At 45.8% G+C, this 16,432-nt stretch overlaps 1 protein-coding gene across 5 annotated transcripts in view; it reads left to right on the top strand.

Moving 5' to 3' along the window:
* The window catches only part of sugct (succinyl-CoA:glutarate-CoA transferase), a 720,871-nt gene that overhangs the window by 10,500 nt on the left and 693,939 nt on the right, over positions 1-16,432 (top strand). For all 5 annotated transcript variants that reach the window (XM_070890193.1, XM_070890206.1, XM_070890201.1 and 2 more), the window contains exon 3: positions 7,212-7,297. In XM_070890193.1, the coding sequence (XP_070746294.1) occupies positions 7,212-7,297 (86 nt within the window). The remainder of the gene's footprint in view (positions 1-7,211; positions 7,298-16,432) is intronic.

Raw genomic sequence — 16,432 nt, 5'->3', positions numbered from 1 at the left:
GCACGAGGTAGAAAAGGCCATCCGCCAGCTCAAGAATAGTAAGACAACGGGAGCAGATGGAATCCCCGCTGAGGCAATACAGTATGGCGGAGAGGCACTATTGGCACGAATGCATGACCTCATCTCTCTCTCATCTGGAAGCAGGAGAGTATGCTGAGAGATCTCAGAGATGCAGTAATCGTGACCATCTTTAAAAAAGGGTACAAGTCCGACTACGGCAACTACAGAGGAATCTTCCTATTATCGGCCCGTCATCGTTCGAATCCTCCTCAACCGTCTTCTCCCTGTGGCTGAGGAGCTCCTCCCGGAGTCACAGTGCGGATTCTGTCCACTACGAGGTACAACAGACATGATCTTTACGGTGCGACAACTGCAAGAGAAATGCAGGGAACAGCACCAACCCTTCTTTGACCTTACAAAGGCCTTTGACACTGTTAACCGCGAGGGACTATGGAGCGTCCTCCTCCGTTTCGGCTGCCCCCAAAAGTTTGTCACCATCCTCCACCTGCTCCATGACGACATGCAAGCCGTGATCCTGACCAACAGACCCAATCCACGTCCGGACCGGGGTTAAGCAGGTCTGCGTCATCGCGCCAACTCTCTTCTCAATCTTCCTTGCTGCAATGCTCCACCTCACACTCAACAAGCTCCCCGCTAGAGTGGAACTAAACTACAGAATCAGTGGGAACCTGTTCAACCTTCGTCGTCTCCAGGCCAGATCCAAGACCGTCCCATCCTCTGTCGTCGAGCTACAGTACACGGATGACGCTTGCGTCTGCGCACATTCCGAGGCTGAACTCCAAGTCATAGTCAACATCTTCACTGAGGCGTACGAAAGCATGAGCCTGACACTAAACATCCGTAAGACAAAGGTCCTCCACCAACCTGACCCGCCACGCAGCACTGCCCCCAGTCATCAAGATCCACCTCCCAGCCCTGGACAACGTGGACCACTTTCCATACCTCGGGAGCCTATTATCAACAAGGGCAGACATCGAAGACGAGGTTCAACACCGCCTCCAGTGTGCCAGCGCAGCCTTCGGCTGCCTGAGGAAGAGAGCATTCGAAGATCAGGACCTCAAATCTGGCACCAAACTTATGGTCGACAGGGCTGTAGTGATACCCGCCCTCCTGTATGGCTCAGAGACGTGGACCATATACAGTAGACACCTCAAATCGCTGGAGAAATATCACCAACGATGCCTCCGCAAGATCATGCAAATCCTCTGGGAGGACAGACGCACCAACGTTAGTGTCCTCGATCAGGCCAACATCCCCAGCATTGAAGCACTGACCACACTCGACCAGCTCTATTGGGCGGGCCACATTGTTCGCATGCCTGACATAAGACTCTCAAAGCAAGCGCTCTACTCGGAACTCCTACACGGCAAGCAGAGGAAACATTTCAAGGACACCCTCAAAGCCTCCTTGATAAAAATGCAACATCCCAACCGACACCTGGGAGTCCCGGGAGAGCGCTGAGCACCTCGAGTCTCGTTGCCGAAAGCATGCAGAAAACAAGCACAGGCAGCGGAAGGAGCGTGCGGCAAACTCTACTTCCCACCTACCCTTTCCTTCAACAACTGTCTGTCCCATCTGTGACAGAGACTGTAATTCCCGCATTGAACTGTTCAGTCACCTAAGAACTCACTTTTAAAGTGGAAGCAAGTCTTCCTCGATTTCGAGGGACTGCCTATCATGATGATGACTGCAGATGCCCTTCAGGTGCCACGTGCTCATCACTTTTTCACAGTGACTGGCTTCGAGTTGGTCCTAGGACCAACTTCATCCTGCCCCTCTGATCCTCCCCAGTCATATTGTCTGTTCCACCCCTGCATCCTGATCTAATTCTAGCTCTAACTTTAAATCTCACTGCCCAGACTGGATTCTCCTGGGTTGGTGCTTGCTGCAGATAGAGATAATGTGTCGTGAGGTGGATGCTTCCTTTTCCTCAGACCCTGTAAAAGAGTGCTCCTCAGCAGTACCTGTGGAAATACAACAGGAAGAAGCAACACTCTTTCCACTTCACCTCCCTCAGCATTATCTCCAGAGCTTTACCTGAAAAGGGACAAGTCCTCCAAATTACCTGGGCCCTTGAAGTCTCCACTGACTTGTTCACAAATACAGCTCTTTTGTACTCAGCGGAAAGCCCGTTCTCTAGTTCCCATGCTCCCAGCACATGGCATGATTAATGATGAGAGTGGTGCATATTGATTTAAGTGAAGGGACAGCAGAAAATGCTAAGAAATCTCTCCCGTGTACTCGTGACACAAGGTGTGCTCACGCACTTCCAATTTCAATGCTACTGCACTGTAGGTGGAAAATCTCTCCTCAGATTTTTATTCCTATGTTTTTGTCATAATCTTACATCACATACTGCTATCTGCTGCCAACTAACTTTTGATATTAAACATGTTTATTTGTATTTATGTTGGATTATAATTGTGTAAATGCAAAGTAAAAATAATCTAAGTAGGTTGTTTTGAGTACATTGCCAGATAAATGCATCCGAGCCATCATGTTGATTCACATTGTCTGCATAGTGAGCTGGGTAGCAGTCAGTCTGTAGTCTAGCGTGCACACATCTCCAGTGGAAGTGCCTATGGTACTCTCTGGCCTGTGTTTTGTGAAATGCACTAAGTCAATGGACTTGGTCTCATCAATAAACTCTCACAGCAGCTCATACCTTCCAGCTAAGGGTAGAGGTGCAGTCTAGAATAGAAAAAGCCATTTCTCTTCTGCTTCTCTTCTGTTTTTTCTGTCTCTTCCATCCCTGTGTACCCTCCCTCTCTTCACCATCCCTGTGCACCCTCCCTCTCTTCACCTCGGTGCATGCTCCCTCCCTTCCCCACTTCTATGTGTATACCTTACTCTCTCTTTCCTCTCCGTGTTGTTTCCTTCCTCCCGCACTCCAACATGTTTACCCCTTGCTCTTCTGCTGCTCCCTGTGTGCTTTTTCTCTTTCCACTCCACTCTCCTTCCTTCCCATTTCCCCTCCCACTACTGTGTATGCATTTCTCTCAATCTCTCCCCTCCACTCCTGAGTGTGCAAGTCTTTACTCTCGGTTTTACTCCTTTGTGTGTGTTTTTTCTCTCTCTTCCGTATCCTCTTCCTTTTCCTCTCTCTCTCACTCTTGCATTTCTTTTTCTCATCCTGCATGTGTCTGTCTCTCTCCCTCCCCACTCTTGTGGGTGTGTTCCCTTCTTCCCTCTCCTGCATGTATGTGTCTATCTCCTCCACTCCTGTGTGCATCTCTCCTGTTCCCCTCCACTGTTGTGTGGTATGTGTGTATCTGCTTGAAAAGATACTGCCCACCAAAATGACCATTCCTGTAGTTCCAAATGCAACTCCCTCTACCCAGAGCTTTTAGTGATTTGATTCACAACAATGATAAGCGATCTAGTACAAGTTCTAGAAATAAGTGATGTGAAATATAATGGGGACCAGAGGCCTTTCCTGCCAATTTCAACTGTTACAACTCTGTCCAAGTATACAAATATCCCTTTCGAGCTGCTCCCAACTATCAAAGCCTTAGCCATCACTTCTAATAATCATCAGCAATGAGAAACACAAAGAAAACCACAACAATCCAGACATGTTCCCTTCAGGGAGTATTCTACATAATTAAAAGTTGTGCATCTGGCGTGAATCCATCATATCACAGTCAGTAGGGCAAAAATTAGTGATTGGCTGAAACAAGGATTGACCTTTTAAATTACTGTGGGGTATGTGGTCACGATTACAGTTGGCCAGTACAATAGGAGAATGAAACCACAGCAACAGTTGATCAGAAAACGAGTGGGTAGAGAAGAACACTTGAGGTGGGCTAGGAGAGATAACGCTGGGCTGCAAATGACATGGTGGAGGTGTCAGCGTGGACCAGAAGTGACTTTAGGGTAGGGGCTATCAGGAATAATTCTAGCTGGGTTGTGAGGGACTCTGGGCGAGGAGGCTGGGATGAGGGGTAGGAATAGGTGTAGGCAGCGCATCTACTGCTGAAACTCTCAGTTTTGCTTTTGTTACCTCCAGACTTGATTATTCCAATGCTCTCCTGGCTGGCCTCCCATCTTACACCCTTCTATAAACTTGAGCTCATCTAAAACTCTACTGCCCATATCCTAACTTCTTCACCCATCATCCCTGTGCTCGCTGACCCACATTGGCTCCCGGTCCATCAACGCCTCGATATTAATATTCTCATTCTCGTGTTTAAACTTCTCCCTATCTCTATAACCTCTCCAGCCCTACAATCCTCCAAGAACTCTGTGATCATCCAACTCTGGCCTCTTGTCCATCCCCTACTCCCCTACCATTGGCAGTTGTGTCTTCAGCCGTCTGTGCACTAAAATCTGAAATTCCTCCCTAAAGTTCTCCACTTCACTCTCCTCCTTTAAGACATTCCTTAAAACCTGCATCTTTGACCAAGTTTTTGGTCACTTGTCCTAATGTGTCCTTCTTTGGTTCCTTGGCTCGGTGTTAATGCTTCATTGCACTCTTGTGAAGCAACTTGGGACATTTAACTATGTTAAAGGCACTATATAAATGAAAGCTGTTGTTCAACTGGATTGCAAAGATTTCCTGCTCTCTCAGTTGCCTCGTTTGACCATGTCTCTGCCCGGCTGGTCCCCAGACAGTTATTTTACAAATGTGGCCTAAATGCTTCCTTGTCCACTTGTAGTGAATTCCAGCCTGGCCACTTTGGGTATTTCCTGTTCTGCCTGGTAGTCATTCTGCCCTGAATGTTCCTAACTTCCCTGCATACCCCAAGAATTTTGGGTGTGCCTGCTTGGCCGTCCTGAGTTTATCCTCACCTGCCTGCTCGCCTCAAACACTTCCTGACCCACTGAGAGATGAAAGAGAATAGTGAGGGAACAAAAACTATGAATGAGAGAAAGCAAGAAGTGAGGCAGGAGTGAAAGAATTGAAGGAGCAGAGTGAGAGAGAACGAGAAGCAATAGTAAGAGAAAGCAAGAAATGAGAGAATTGAAGGAGAGGAAAGAAATAAAGATAAACTTTCATTTAAATAGCACCTTGTACATCCTCAGGACATCCCAAAATGCTTTACAGCCTATTAAATAAGAACATAAGAAATAGGAACAGGCCCCTCGAGCCTGCTCCACCATTTAATAAGATCATGGCTGATCTGATCATGGACTCAGCTCCACTTCCCTGCCCGCTCCCCATAAGCATTTACTCCCTTATCACTCAAAAATCTGTCTATCTCCGCCTTAAATATATTCAATGACCCAGCCTCCAGAGCTCTCTGGGGCAGAGAATTCCACAGATTTACAACCCTCTGAGAGAAGAAATTCCTCCTCATCTCAGTTTTAAATGGGCGGCTCTTTATTCTGAGACTATACCCCCTAGCTTTAGTTTCCCCTATCAGTGGAAACATCCTCTCTGCATCTACCTTGTCGAGCCCCCTCATTATCTTATGTTTCGATAAGATCACCTCATTCTTCCGAGCTCCAATGAGTACACTACAGGAGGATGCTATGAGGCTGCAGAGTGACTTGGATAGGTTAGGTGAGTGGGCAAATGCATGGCAGATGAAATATAATGTGAATAAATGTGAGGTTATCCACTTTGGTGCTAAAAACAGAGAGACAGACTATTATCTGAATGGTGATAGATAGGAAAAGGGGAGGTGCAACGAGACCTGGGTGTCATGGTACATCAGTCATTGAAGGTTGGCATGCAGGTACAGCAGGCGGTTAAGAAAGCAAATGGCATGTTGGCCTTCATAGCGAGGGGATTTGAGTACAGGGGCAAGGAGGCCCAGTAGTACAGGGCCTTGGTGAGGCCACACCTGGAGTATTGTGTACAGTTTTGGTCTCCTAACTTGAGGAAGGACATTCTTGCTATTGAGGGAGTGCAGCGAAGGTTCACCAGGGATGGCGGGACTGTCATATCAAGAAAGACTGGATCAACTGGGCTTGTATTCACTGGAGTTCAGAAGAATGAGAGGGGATCTTATAGAAACGTTTAAAATTCTGACAGGTTTAGACAGGTTAGATGCAGGAAGAATGTTCCCAATGTTGGGGAAGTCCAGAACCAGTCTAAGGATAAGGGGTAAGCCATTTAGGACCGAGATGAGGAGAAACTTCTTCACCCAGAGAGTGGTGAACCTGTGAAATTCTCTACCATAGAAAGTTGTTGAGGCCAATTCACTAAATATATTCAAAAAGAAGTTAGATGTAGTCCTTACTACTAGGGGGATCAAGGTGTATGGAGAGAAAGCAGGAATGGGGTACTGAAGTTGCATGTTCAGCCATGAACTCATTGAATGGCGGTGCAGGCTCGAAGGGCCGAATGGCCTACTCCTGCACCTATTTTCTATGTTTCTATAGGCCCAACCTACTCAACCTATCTTCATAAGTCAACCTCCTCATTTCCGGAATCAACCTAGAGAACCTTCTCTGAACAGCTTCCAATGCAAGTATATCCTTCCTTAAATACGGAGACCAAATACTTTTGAAGTGTAGTCACGATTGTAATGTAGGAAACGTAGGAAACGTGGCAAACAATTTGAGCACAGGCAAGTCTCACAAACAGAAATGTGATCATGACCAGATAATCTGTTTTAGTGATGTTGGTTGAGGAATAAATACTGACTAGGACACTAGAGAGAACTCCCCTGCTCTTCTTCGAATCGTGCCATGGGAATTTTTGCGTCCGCCTGAGAGGGCAGACGAGATCTTGGTTTTAACACCTGATCTGAACAACGGCACCTCCAGCAATGCAACACTCCTTCAATACTCTACTGAATTGTCAGCCGAGATTTTGTGCTCAAGTTCCTAGAGTGGAGCGTGAACCCACAATCTTCTCACTCTGGGGTGCTACCACTGAGCCATGGCTGACACCATGAGAGGAGTGAGAGAAAATGAGAAATGAGAGTAAGAGAAAACAAAAAATGAGGCAGGAGGGAAAGAAGTGAAGGAAGGGAGTGAGAGAAAACAAGAAGTGAGAGCAGTGAAGGAGGGGAGCAAGAAAGAGGGGAGCTACAGACAGTAAAGAGTGGGGAGAGGGTAAAGAATAATGGGGACATCAAGAAGTAATGGAATGTGAGGAGAACATGAAGTCGTGGATGAAGTTTATTTATGGATGATGCCACATCAGAGATTTGTATTTGATTTGCAGTGTAATTGTGATAAAGGGAGCAGGAACTACAATTTTTAATATGTTAATCAAACCATCCCCTTGGTTTCAGGTGCTGGTGATGACACTCGAGCCTGGGGCCCACCGTTTGTGGGAACAGAAAGTGCCTACTTCCTTAGTGTAAATCGAAATAAAAAGGTGAGGCTGAAATATTTTTAGTGTAAATCATCTTCAATATTTGTTGCCTTTTCTTCCTCTGCCCAATCCTGATTTAAAAAAAAAAGACAACGAAAAGCCTGCAAGACATTGCCAATTACTGCAAAAGTTATGCTGACTGCTACCCATGACCGGCTTAAAGGAGGAGAGAGAGGTAAAGAGGCTGAGAGGTTTAGGGAGGGAATTCAGAGTTTAGGGCCTAGGCAGCTGAAAGCACAACTGCTGATGGTGGAGTGATTAACATAGGGGATACGCAAGAGGCCACAATTGGAGGAGCGCAGAGATCATGGAGGGTTGTAGGGCTGGAGGAGGCTACAGAAATAGGGAGGGACGAGGCCAAGTAGGGATTTGAAAACCAGGTTGAGAATTTCAAAATTGAGGTGTTATCGAACTGGGAGCCAATGTAGATTAGTGAACATAGGGGTGATGGGTGAACGGGACTTTGTGCGAGTTAGGATACGGGCAGCAGAGTTTTGGATGAGCTCAAGTTTATGGAGGGTGGAATTTGGGAGGCCGGCCAGGAGAGCATTGGAATAGTCAAGTCTAGTGGTAACAAAGGCATGGATGAGAGTTTCAGCCGCAGATCACCTGAGGCAAGGGTGGAGTTGGGTGATGTTATAGAGGTGGAAGTTGGCGGTCTTGGTGATGGTGTGGATATGTCTGAGGCTCAATTCAGGGTCATCTACGACATCAAGGTTGCGAATGGTCTGGTTCAGCCTCAGATAAATGCTAGGGCGAGGGACAGAATTGGTGGCTACGGAACGGAGTTTGTGGTGGGGACCAAAGACAATGGCTTCGGTCTTCCTACTACTTAGTTGGAGGAAATTTCTGCTCATCCAGCACTGGATGTTAGACAAACAATCTGGCAACTTAGAGACAGTGGAGGGGTTGGGGAGAGGTGGTGGTGAGGTGGAGGTGGGTGTCGTCAGCTGGACGACCGAGGAGCGGCGTTGAAGGAAGATGGTGTGGTCAACCATGTCAAAGGCTGCAGACAGGACAAGAAGGACGAGGAGGGATAGTTTACCACGGTCACAGTCACGTCAGATATCATTTGTGACTTTGATTAGAGACATTTCAGGCAGGGGAGGAAACCTGAATGGAGGAATTCAATTCTGGAGTTGAAGGATGGGCATGGATTTGGGAGGCGACAGCATGTTCAAAGACTTTGAAGAGGAAAGGGAGGTTGGAGATGGGGCGGTAATTTGCAAGGACTGAGAGGTCAAGGCTGAGTTGTTTGAGGAGAGGGGTAAAAGTGGCAGATTTGAAGGGGAGGGGTACAGTATCTGATGAGAGAGAACCATTCACAATATAAACTAACATGGAGGCCAGGGAGGGAGGAAAGTTGGGTGGTGCACCATCTTCAACCATATTTGCCTAGTATGGAAGTCGTGATTAGGTGACACTAAGCTTTGGTTTTAAAAGTTTGAAGATATGAGGAGAAAGGAATGATGAAGGGAGGCAAAGAGTTCCAGATAGAGACAGTGGAGGGGTGGAGAGAGGTGGTGGTGAGGTAGAGGTGGGTATTGTCGGCGTACATGCGGAATCTAATGTGTTTTCAGATGATGTTGCCGAGTGGCAGCATGTAGATGAGAAAATTGAGGGGGCCAAGGAGACCTTGGAGACAGTGGAGGGGTGGAGATCCTGGGAAAGAATATGTAGAAGAGTGTACTATTGGTCTTGATTTCAACAGCAGAATATAGAAGACAGAACAAACATGTAATATTTGACACATAGAACAACAAAGGAGCACTGACCATATTGATAAAATGGAGAAATAGAAGAGCCTCCCCAGGTATGCCAGTATATTCAGGTCTTGGATAGATTTGCGTTTTGAATTGAAATTATTAATTGATGGAAAGGTCTCGCACAAGAGCAAACAGAGCTTTTTGGAAGCACTTTTGGCAATGGAGGAGACGCAGGAGCTTTATTTAAGGTTAGTGGGAATAGTGTGACCAGGAATTCCAATAAAAAGAAAGAAAGAATTTGAATTTATTTGGCATTATCATATCCTCAGGATGTTCCAAAGCACTTCACAGGCAATTAATGACTTTTAAAGTGTTATCACTGCTGTTATGTGGAGAAATTCAGCAATTAATTCCTACAAGGACCACAAGCAACACATGAGATAACTGACTTATTAGTTACTCATTTTTTGGTGGTGTTGGTTGAGGGATGGCCAGAAATCCCAATGGTGGGATCTATTACATCCACCTGAACAGACAGTTGGGCCCACTTCATGTGGAAAATGTCACCTCTGATAACGGAGCACCCCCTCAGCCTGGATTACTTGTTCAAGTCCTGGAGTGGAGTTTGCTCCCACAGTCTCCTAACTCAGAGGCAAGGGTGATAACTCAGCCAAACTGTCACAGATAAAGAAGGGCTAGAGTAAAGTCATCAAAAGTAAGAGGTGAGAACTGTTGTTTAAACTTGTGGGAGAAATGAAGAAACGGTGACTTTGAAGACTGGAAAGCAACCAGATCATGGGCTCAAGTTTCGGCCTGAGTTGCTCCTGTTTTTTTGGAGCAACAAGTTTAGAATGGAGCATTTTAGAAATTGCAATTCTCGGCATTTAGTTTGCTCCAGTTCTAGTGAGTTGGAATAGTTCCATTTTAGAACAGATTTTTTTTCAAAAGGGGGCGTGTCCAGCCACTTACGCCTGTTTTGCAAGTTTAGGCAGCGAAAACTTACTCCAAACTAACTTAGAATGGAGTAAGTGTAGATTTTTGTACGCTCAGAAAAACCTTGCCTACACTTATAAATCAGGCATAGGGAACGAGAGGTGGGGGGAAGGGGAGTTTACAAACATTAAGCACTTCACTTTTACAAATAAAGAGCCATCATCAATAATAAATGATAAATAAATCAATAAATCAACCAATAAATTAATCAAAACAAATTTAAAAATAAAAAATAAAAAAAATAATTAAAAAATCAATCAATAAATAAAAAATTAAGTTTCTACTCACTGCCCGCAGCACTGGAAGCCCTCCAACAGCGTGCTGGGGCACCCCCCCCCCCCTCCCCAGTCTCTCTCTCTGTCTTTGTCAGTGTCAGTGTCTCTCTCTATCAGTGTCTCTCTCTGTCAGTGTCTCTCTCTGTCAGTGTCTCTCTCTCTCTCTCTCTCTCTCTCTCTCTCTCTTTCAGTGACTCTCTCTCTCTCTCTGTCAGTGTCTCTCTCTGTTTCTGACAGCGAGGGGTTGGGGGGGAGAGAGGGAGGTGGGAGGGAGAGGAAAGGAGGGGAGAGGAGAGGGAATGGGTGGAGGGGGAGAGGGGAGAGGAGGGGGGCTCCCATGGAGTACTTCGGGCGGGGCCCGCCCCCAGCGGGTGGGCGGGCCCTGCCGCCGCCGCCGACGACGTGGAGGGAGGGGGGGAGGAGGGGGAATGGCTGAACGGGAGGGGCGGGGGTGGGGGAGCGGGAGCTGAACGAGAGGGGGGGGAAGGAGGCCTGAGTCCGATCTTCGCCGTCCCGGTGAGTCCATTTAGCCAGGGCTAGGGGCGGTGTGCTTGGGCCCCTCCCACGCATCCTCAGGGGCCTGGAGCTACTGCACTTGCTTAAATCCATATACACTATATGAAATGCACTACCCTCATCGACTCTCCTTGTTACCTCCTCAAAAAATTCTATCAAGTTAGTCCGACATGACCTTCCCTGAACAAATCCGTGCTGACTGTCCTTGATTAATCCGTGTCTTTCTAAATGAAGATTTATCCTGTCCTTCAGAATTTTTTCCAATTATTTTCCCACCACAGGCTGACTGGCCTGTAATTACTCGGTCTATCCCTTTCTCCCTTTGAAACAAAGGTATCACATTAGCAGTCCTCTGGCACCACATCGGAAGCCAGAGAGGATTGGAAAATGATGGTCAAAGCTCCTGTTATTTCTTCTTTTGCTTCGCTTAACGGCCTGGAATACATTTCATCCGGGTCTGGGGATTTATCCATTTTCTAAGCTGCTAAACCCCTGAATACCTCCTCTCTCACTATGTTTATTTCATCTAATACTTCACACTCCTCCTCCGCGATATCCTTTCCTTTGTGGAAACAGACGCAAAGCGTTCATTAAGAACTTTAAATGCCAGATTCTTCTTGTATAGTAGGGTTGACTCTCTTTTTATAAATGCTACTGCAGAACTTGAAGAGAATTTGAATTGTGATATATGATGTAGTGAGGTTATTAACTCAAATGTGTTGGTTACTTAAGCCCATCAAACATGATTTGTTATTGGTCCGGCAAACTACAACTATCAAATTTGAAAGCAGCGTTGATTTTTTTAATTCATTGGATATGGGCACCGCTGGCAAAGCTAGCATTTATTGGCCCTCCTTAATTGCCCATGAGAAGGTGCTGTGAGGCGCCTTCTTCACAACTCAGTGGCTTGTTAGGCCACTTCACAGGGTAGTGTGAGTCATATTGCTGTCTGGAGTTACATATAGATCAGACCAGGTAAGGACGGCAGATTTCCTTCCCGAAAAGACATTAGTGAACTAGATGGGTTTTTACGACAATTCGGTTGTTATTAGCTTTTTAATTTCGGAGGAATTTAACTTAATTTAAATTCCCCAGCTGCCGTGGTGGGATTTGAACTCTTGGCTCTGGATCATAATAGAACCACTATGCTACTGTTCCCTTAAATCCAAGGGTTGTTTGAACTTCAGTGTCCGTACTTTCAAAGCAATTGCAGTTATGCTCAAATCATAGGCTTTATAACACTGGTATCTATATCTTTGTAATATTAGTAGCTAAACAGTGTCAGCTGTGGCTCAGTGGGTAGCAGACTTGCCTGAGAGTCAGAAGGCTGTGGGTTCAAATCCCACTCCAGGGACTTGAGCACATAAATCTAGGCTGACACTTTAGTGCAGTGCTGAGAGAGTGCTGCACTGTCGATGGTGTCCTCATTCGGATGCGTCGTTAAACCGAGGCCCCATCTGCCCTTTCAGGTTGGTTTAAAAGATCCCATGGCACTATTTTGAAGAACAGCAGGGGAGCTATCTCTGGTGTCCTGGCCAATATTTATCCTTCAAGTAACATAACAAAAACAGTTTATCTGGTCATTATCACATTAATGTTTGTTGCTGTGCGCAAATTGGCTGCCACGTTTCTCTCATTACAATAGCAGCGCCCACCCGACCTGCGAGAGAACACCATCAGTGGCAGACGGGGATAAGAGCAGGAGCGCCCCATGACCCAGCGTGTCATCTACCTGACCTGCGAGAGAACACCATCAGCTAGCCATCGCAAGGGGCAGCGCGAGTGGTGAGGCCCAGAGATCGAGATCGGCGGGGCGGGGAGTGGAGCGTATGTCAGGACTGGTGGGGAGCGGCAATTGGAAACGGCAAGCAATGGAGGAACGACGAGGTCGGGGCCCAGGAGCGGAGCGAAGTCGGGGCCCAGGAGCGGCGAGCTGGAGCCCAGCAGCAAGGTCAAGGCCCAGGAATGGCGCAACATGTACCAGCAACGGGGTCGGGCCCAGGGAAGGTGCAGCACGAGCCAATAGCGAGGCCGTGAGGCCCACACTGCGTCCTATGAATCCAAGGGACAGTAGGAGTATGTGTGTGTACTAGGCCCGTGCAGCGGAGCTTGGTCTCCAGTCTTGTATCTCTTTGCCACTGGACCAAGACCTTGCTCTGTCAAGCTCGTGTGGTGGCTGGTGTGCAATAGCTACCCCACGTTAAAAAGCATCTTCCAACCTTCAAAATGAAGTTCAGGACCTGGAATGTCAGGTCCCTCATGGAAACACCTGAGAACTCATTTTTTAGGTATGGAAGCAGGTCATCCCCGACCCCGAGGGACTGTCTAATGCTATACTCTACTATACAACAGTGACTACATTCCAAAAACATTTCATTGGCTGTAAAGCGTTTGAGACGCCCACTGGTCGTGAAAGGCGCTATATAAATGTAAGTTTTTTCTTTCTTTTAAACCTTTGTAATATTGGTAACAAATCTTTGTAATATTAGAATCATAAAATGATACAGCACAGAAGGAGGCAACTTGGCCCATCATCCTTGTGCCGTAGCTATGTTGGTAGCTGAACCTTTGCAACATTGGTAACAAAGCATTGTAACATTGATAGCTAAACCTCTGTAGCATTATTAGCTAATCCTCTAACACTGGTACAGGCTGAGAGTCCGGAATCTGGAGTTCCGAAATTCGGAATGTTCCAGAATCTGGACACCAGGCCGATTCGTAGTGGGGTCGTCCGGAATCCGAAAAATGTTCCGGAATCTGGACAATTTTTAAAACTGAATTAACCGCTGAAAAATAATTAAAAAATAAAAACTTTATCTTACCTATTTTGCAGGTCTTCAATGCAGGTTTTTACCGGCTGCCGACCCCTGACCCGGAACCCCTGACCCGCAGCCGATGCTGTCGAATCCGGAACCGTCGACCCCTCCCCTCCCCCCCCCAGGCCCCACTGCCTGCCGGACTTCCCGCCCCTTACCTCGCCCCCCCGCTCTCCCGACCTCGGCCCCCCGCTCTCCCGACCTCGGCCCCCCGCTCTCCCTACCTCGGCCCCTGTGATATATTCACAGAGCACCAGCACACACAGCTCCTAACATGGCAGGCAGCTCTGTCGGAAGCCTCTGGAACAGCCTGGTGTATTTAATTATTAACTCTGTAGTTGCAGTACACAATATGTCCACATCCACAGTGTGGAGCTACAAACATTACAAACCCACAGACATTATACTTCTCCCTCCTTAATGAAGAAGTTATTATAACAAACATCATACATAACTTTCATTTTTATAAACACAGGATATAAACTTATTTTTTTCATGTTTACAAATTTAACTTTACCACTTGTTTTCTGTTTCGAAGAGGATACCTTCGCTCTCGAACAGAACCTTACAAACATGGTGTTGAATCTAAACTCATTTGAGGCTCATCCTGAGGAACGTTTTCCTCCACGGAGTTTCCTTGATTTTCATTTGAACTCACTCTAACTTCAGGCTCTTTGTTTTCCTGACTCGGACTCAGACTTTCATTCTGATTCTCTCCTGGATTTGTTTCCAGTATTGGATTTAGGATTTGCTACTGGTATATCAAAACTATCTGATGAGTCAGAAATAATTGAATCATTCCCACCTTCAACTCCTTCCATGTCTGTAGGTAAAATATGATCAACATGAACAAACCTAACCTGTTCATTATCAAAAATCTTTACCAAATATGTGCGAGGACCACATATCTTCACCACTTTTCCTAGTAACCATTTTAACTATTTATGGTGATGGTTCTTTGCTCTCACTTTCTGGTTTAATTTCACACTTCTCTCTTTTACTCTACCTCTATCATGATTCTCTTTCTGTCTTAATTGTGTCTCTTCTACGGACTGTGCCAAATTTGGTTTTAACAAAGAGAATCTGGTTCGTGGCTGTCGTTTGAGAAACAACTCTGCTGAATTCTACCAGTAGTTGTGTGAGGAGTATTACGATATGTAATTAAAAAATTAGCCAATTTGTGATCCAATGACAACTGTCATTTCCTTGGATTTGGATCTAACATTTGTTTTAAGAGGGCACGTTTTACAATTTTCTAGTGTGTTCTGCTGCACCATTCAAGGCAGGGTGGTATGGTGAAACCTTGGTATGTTTCACACCATTTTTGCTCGTGAACTGTGCAAATTCTTCAGAACGAAATTGTGGTCCATTATCCGAAACAATTTCTTCTGGGAGGCCAAATGAAGAAAATAATCTTCGTAAAATGTCCAGTGTTTTACTTGTTGTTATTTTCCACATTGGAAACACCTCAACCCACTTCAAATGGCTATCAATCACAATGAACAATTGTTGTCCTTCTAACTCAGCAAAATCAATATGTAGCCTTTGCCACACGCTGGGAGGCCATTTCCATAGCTGTAATGGTACTGATGGTGGTTGCATTCTTACTGATTGACATGTCGTACACTGACTCACGATGTACTCTTTATCTTTATCAAGACCTGGCCACCATAAATAACTGCGTGCAAAACTCTTGGTCAAGCACATTCCCAGGTGCTGGTCATGGAGGTCTCCTAATAATTTGGACCTAAATTTATTTGGTATAACCACTCTTGCACCCCACATGATACAATCTTTATCGACCGATAATTCATTCCTTCGAATGAAGAATGGCTGAATATCTTTGTCTGTTACATGGTTTGGCCATCCATTCGAAATATAATCATACATCTTTGACATCACTGGGTTACGTTTGGTTGCTCTACCAATCTCTTCAGCTGTGACTGGCAGTTCATCAATGTATGAAAAATAAAACACTTCTTCCCTATCGGGTGTAACTTGTGATGAGGAAGGCAATCTAGACATTGCATCAGCATTACTGTGATCAGCTGATCGTCTGTATTCAATATCATATGTATATGCTGACAAAATCAAAGCCCATCTCTGCATTCGGGCTGCAGCTAAAGTTGGAACTGGGGACTTTGGATGGAAGATTGCTGTTAGGGGCTTATGGTCCGTAACTATGGTAAACTTACGACCATACAAGTATTTGTGAAACTTCTTGATCCCAAAAATTCTCTTTCAATTTGTGCATAATTACGCTCACTGGCACTGAGAGTACGTGAATCAAAAGCAATTGGTCTCTCCTCCCCACTACGTGATGCATGAGAAATCACTGCCCCAACTCCATACGGAGAAGCATCACATGCTAGCTTGATCTCATTAGATACGTCATAGTGAACTAACATGGTGCTCTCTACCAATTTGCTTTTACACTCCTTGAATGGTGTATCGCATTCTTTTGACCACTTCCAATGGACTTATTTTTTCAATTGTTCATTCAGTGGTTGTAATACTGTAGCCAAATTTAGTAGGAACTTCCCATAATAGTTCAAAAGACCCAAGAATGAATGAAGTTCAGTGACATTCCTGGGAGTGGGTGCATTTCTAATTGCATCCAATTGTTGTTCTTCCATGCTATGTAGTCTCTTGGGATTTCTACTCATAGCTTTGAACGCTGGACTCGTAGCTTTAAAAGCTGGTTTACCCTTCAGTCGGCATGCCTTCACAAGATGCCCAGTCTTTCTGCAGAAGAAACACTCTGCTTTCACGTATGGACAACGTTGAGCAATATGTTGTCCCAGGCACCTATAGTACGACTTCGACGCTCTG

Source organism: Pristiophorus japonicus, chromosome 1, assembly GCF_044704955.1.
Source record: "Pristiophorus japonicus isolate sPriJap1 chromosome 1, sPriJap1.hap1, whole genome shotgun sequence".
Lineage (NCBI taxonomy): Eukaryota > Metazoa > Chordata > Chondrichthyes > Pristiophoridae > Pristiophorus > Pristiophorus japonicus.
Note: the sequence above shows the minus strand (reverse complement) of the source record. Positions and strands in the feature narration are given on the sequence as shown.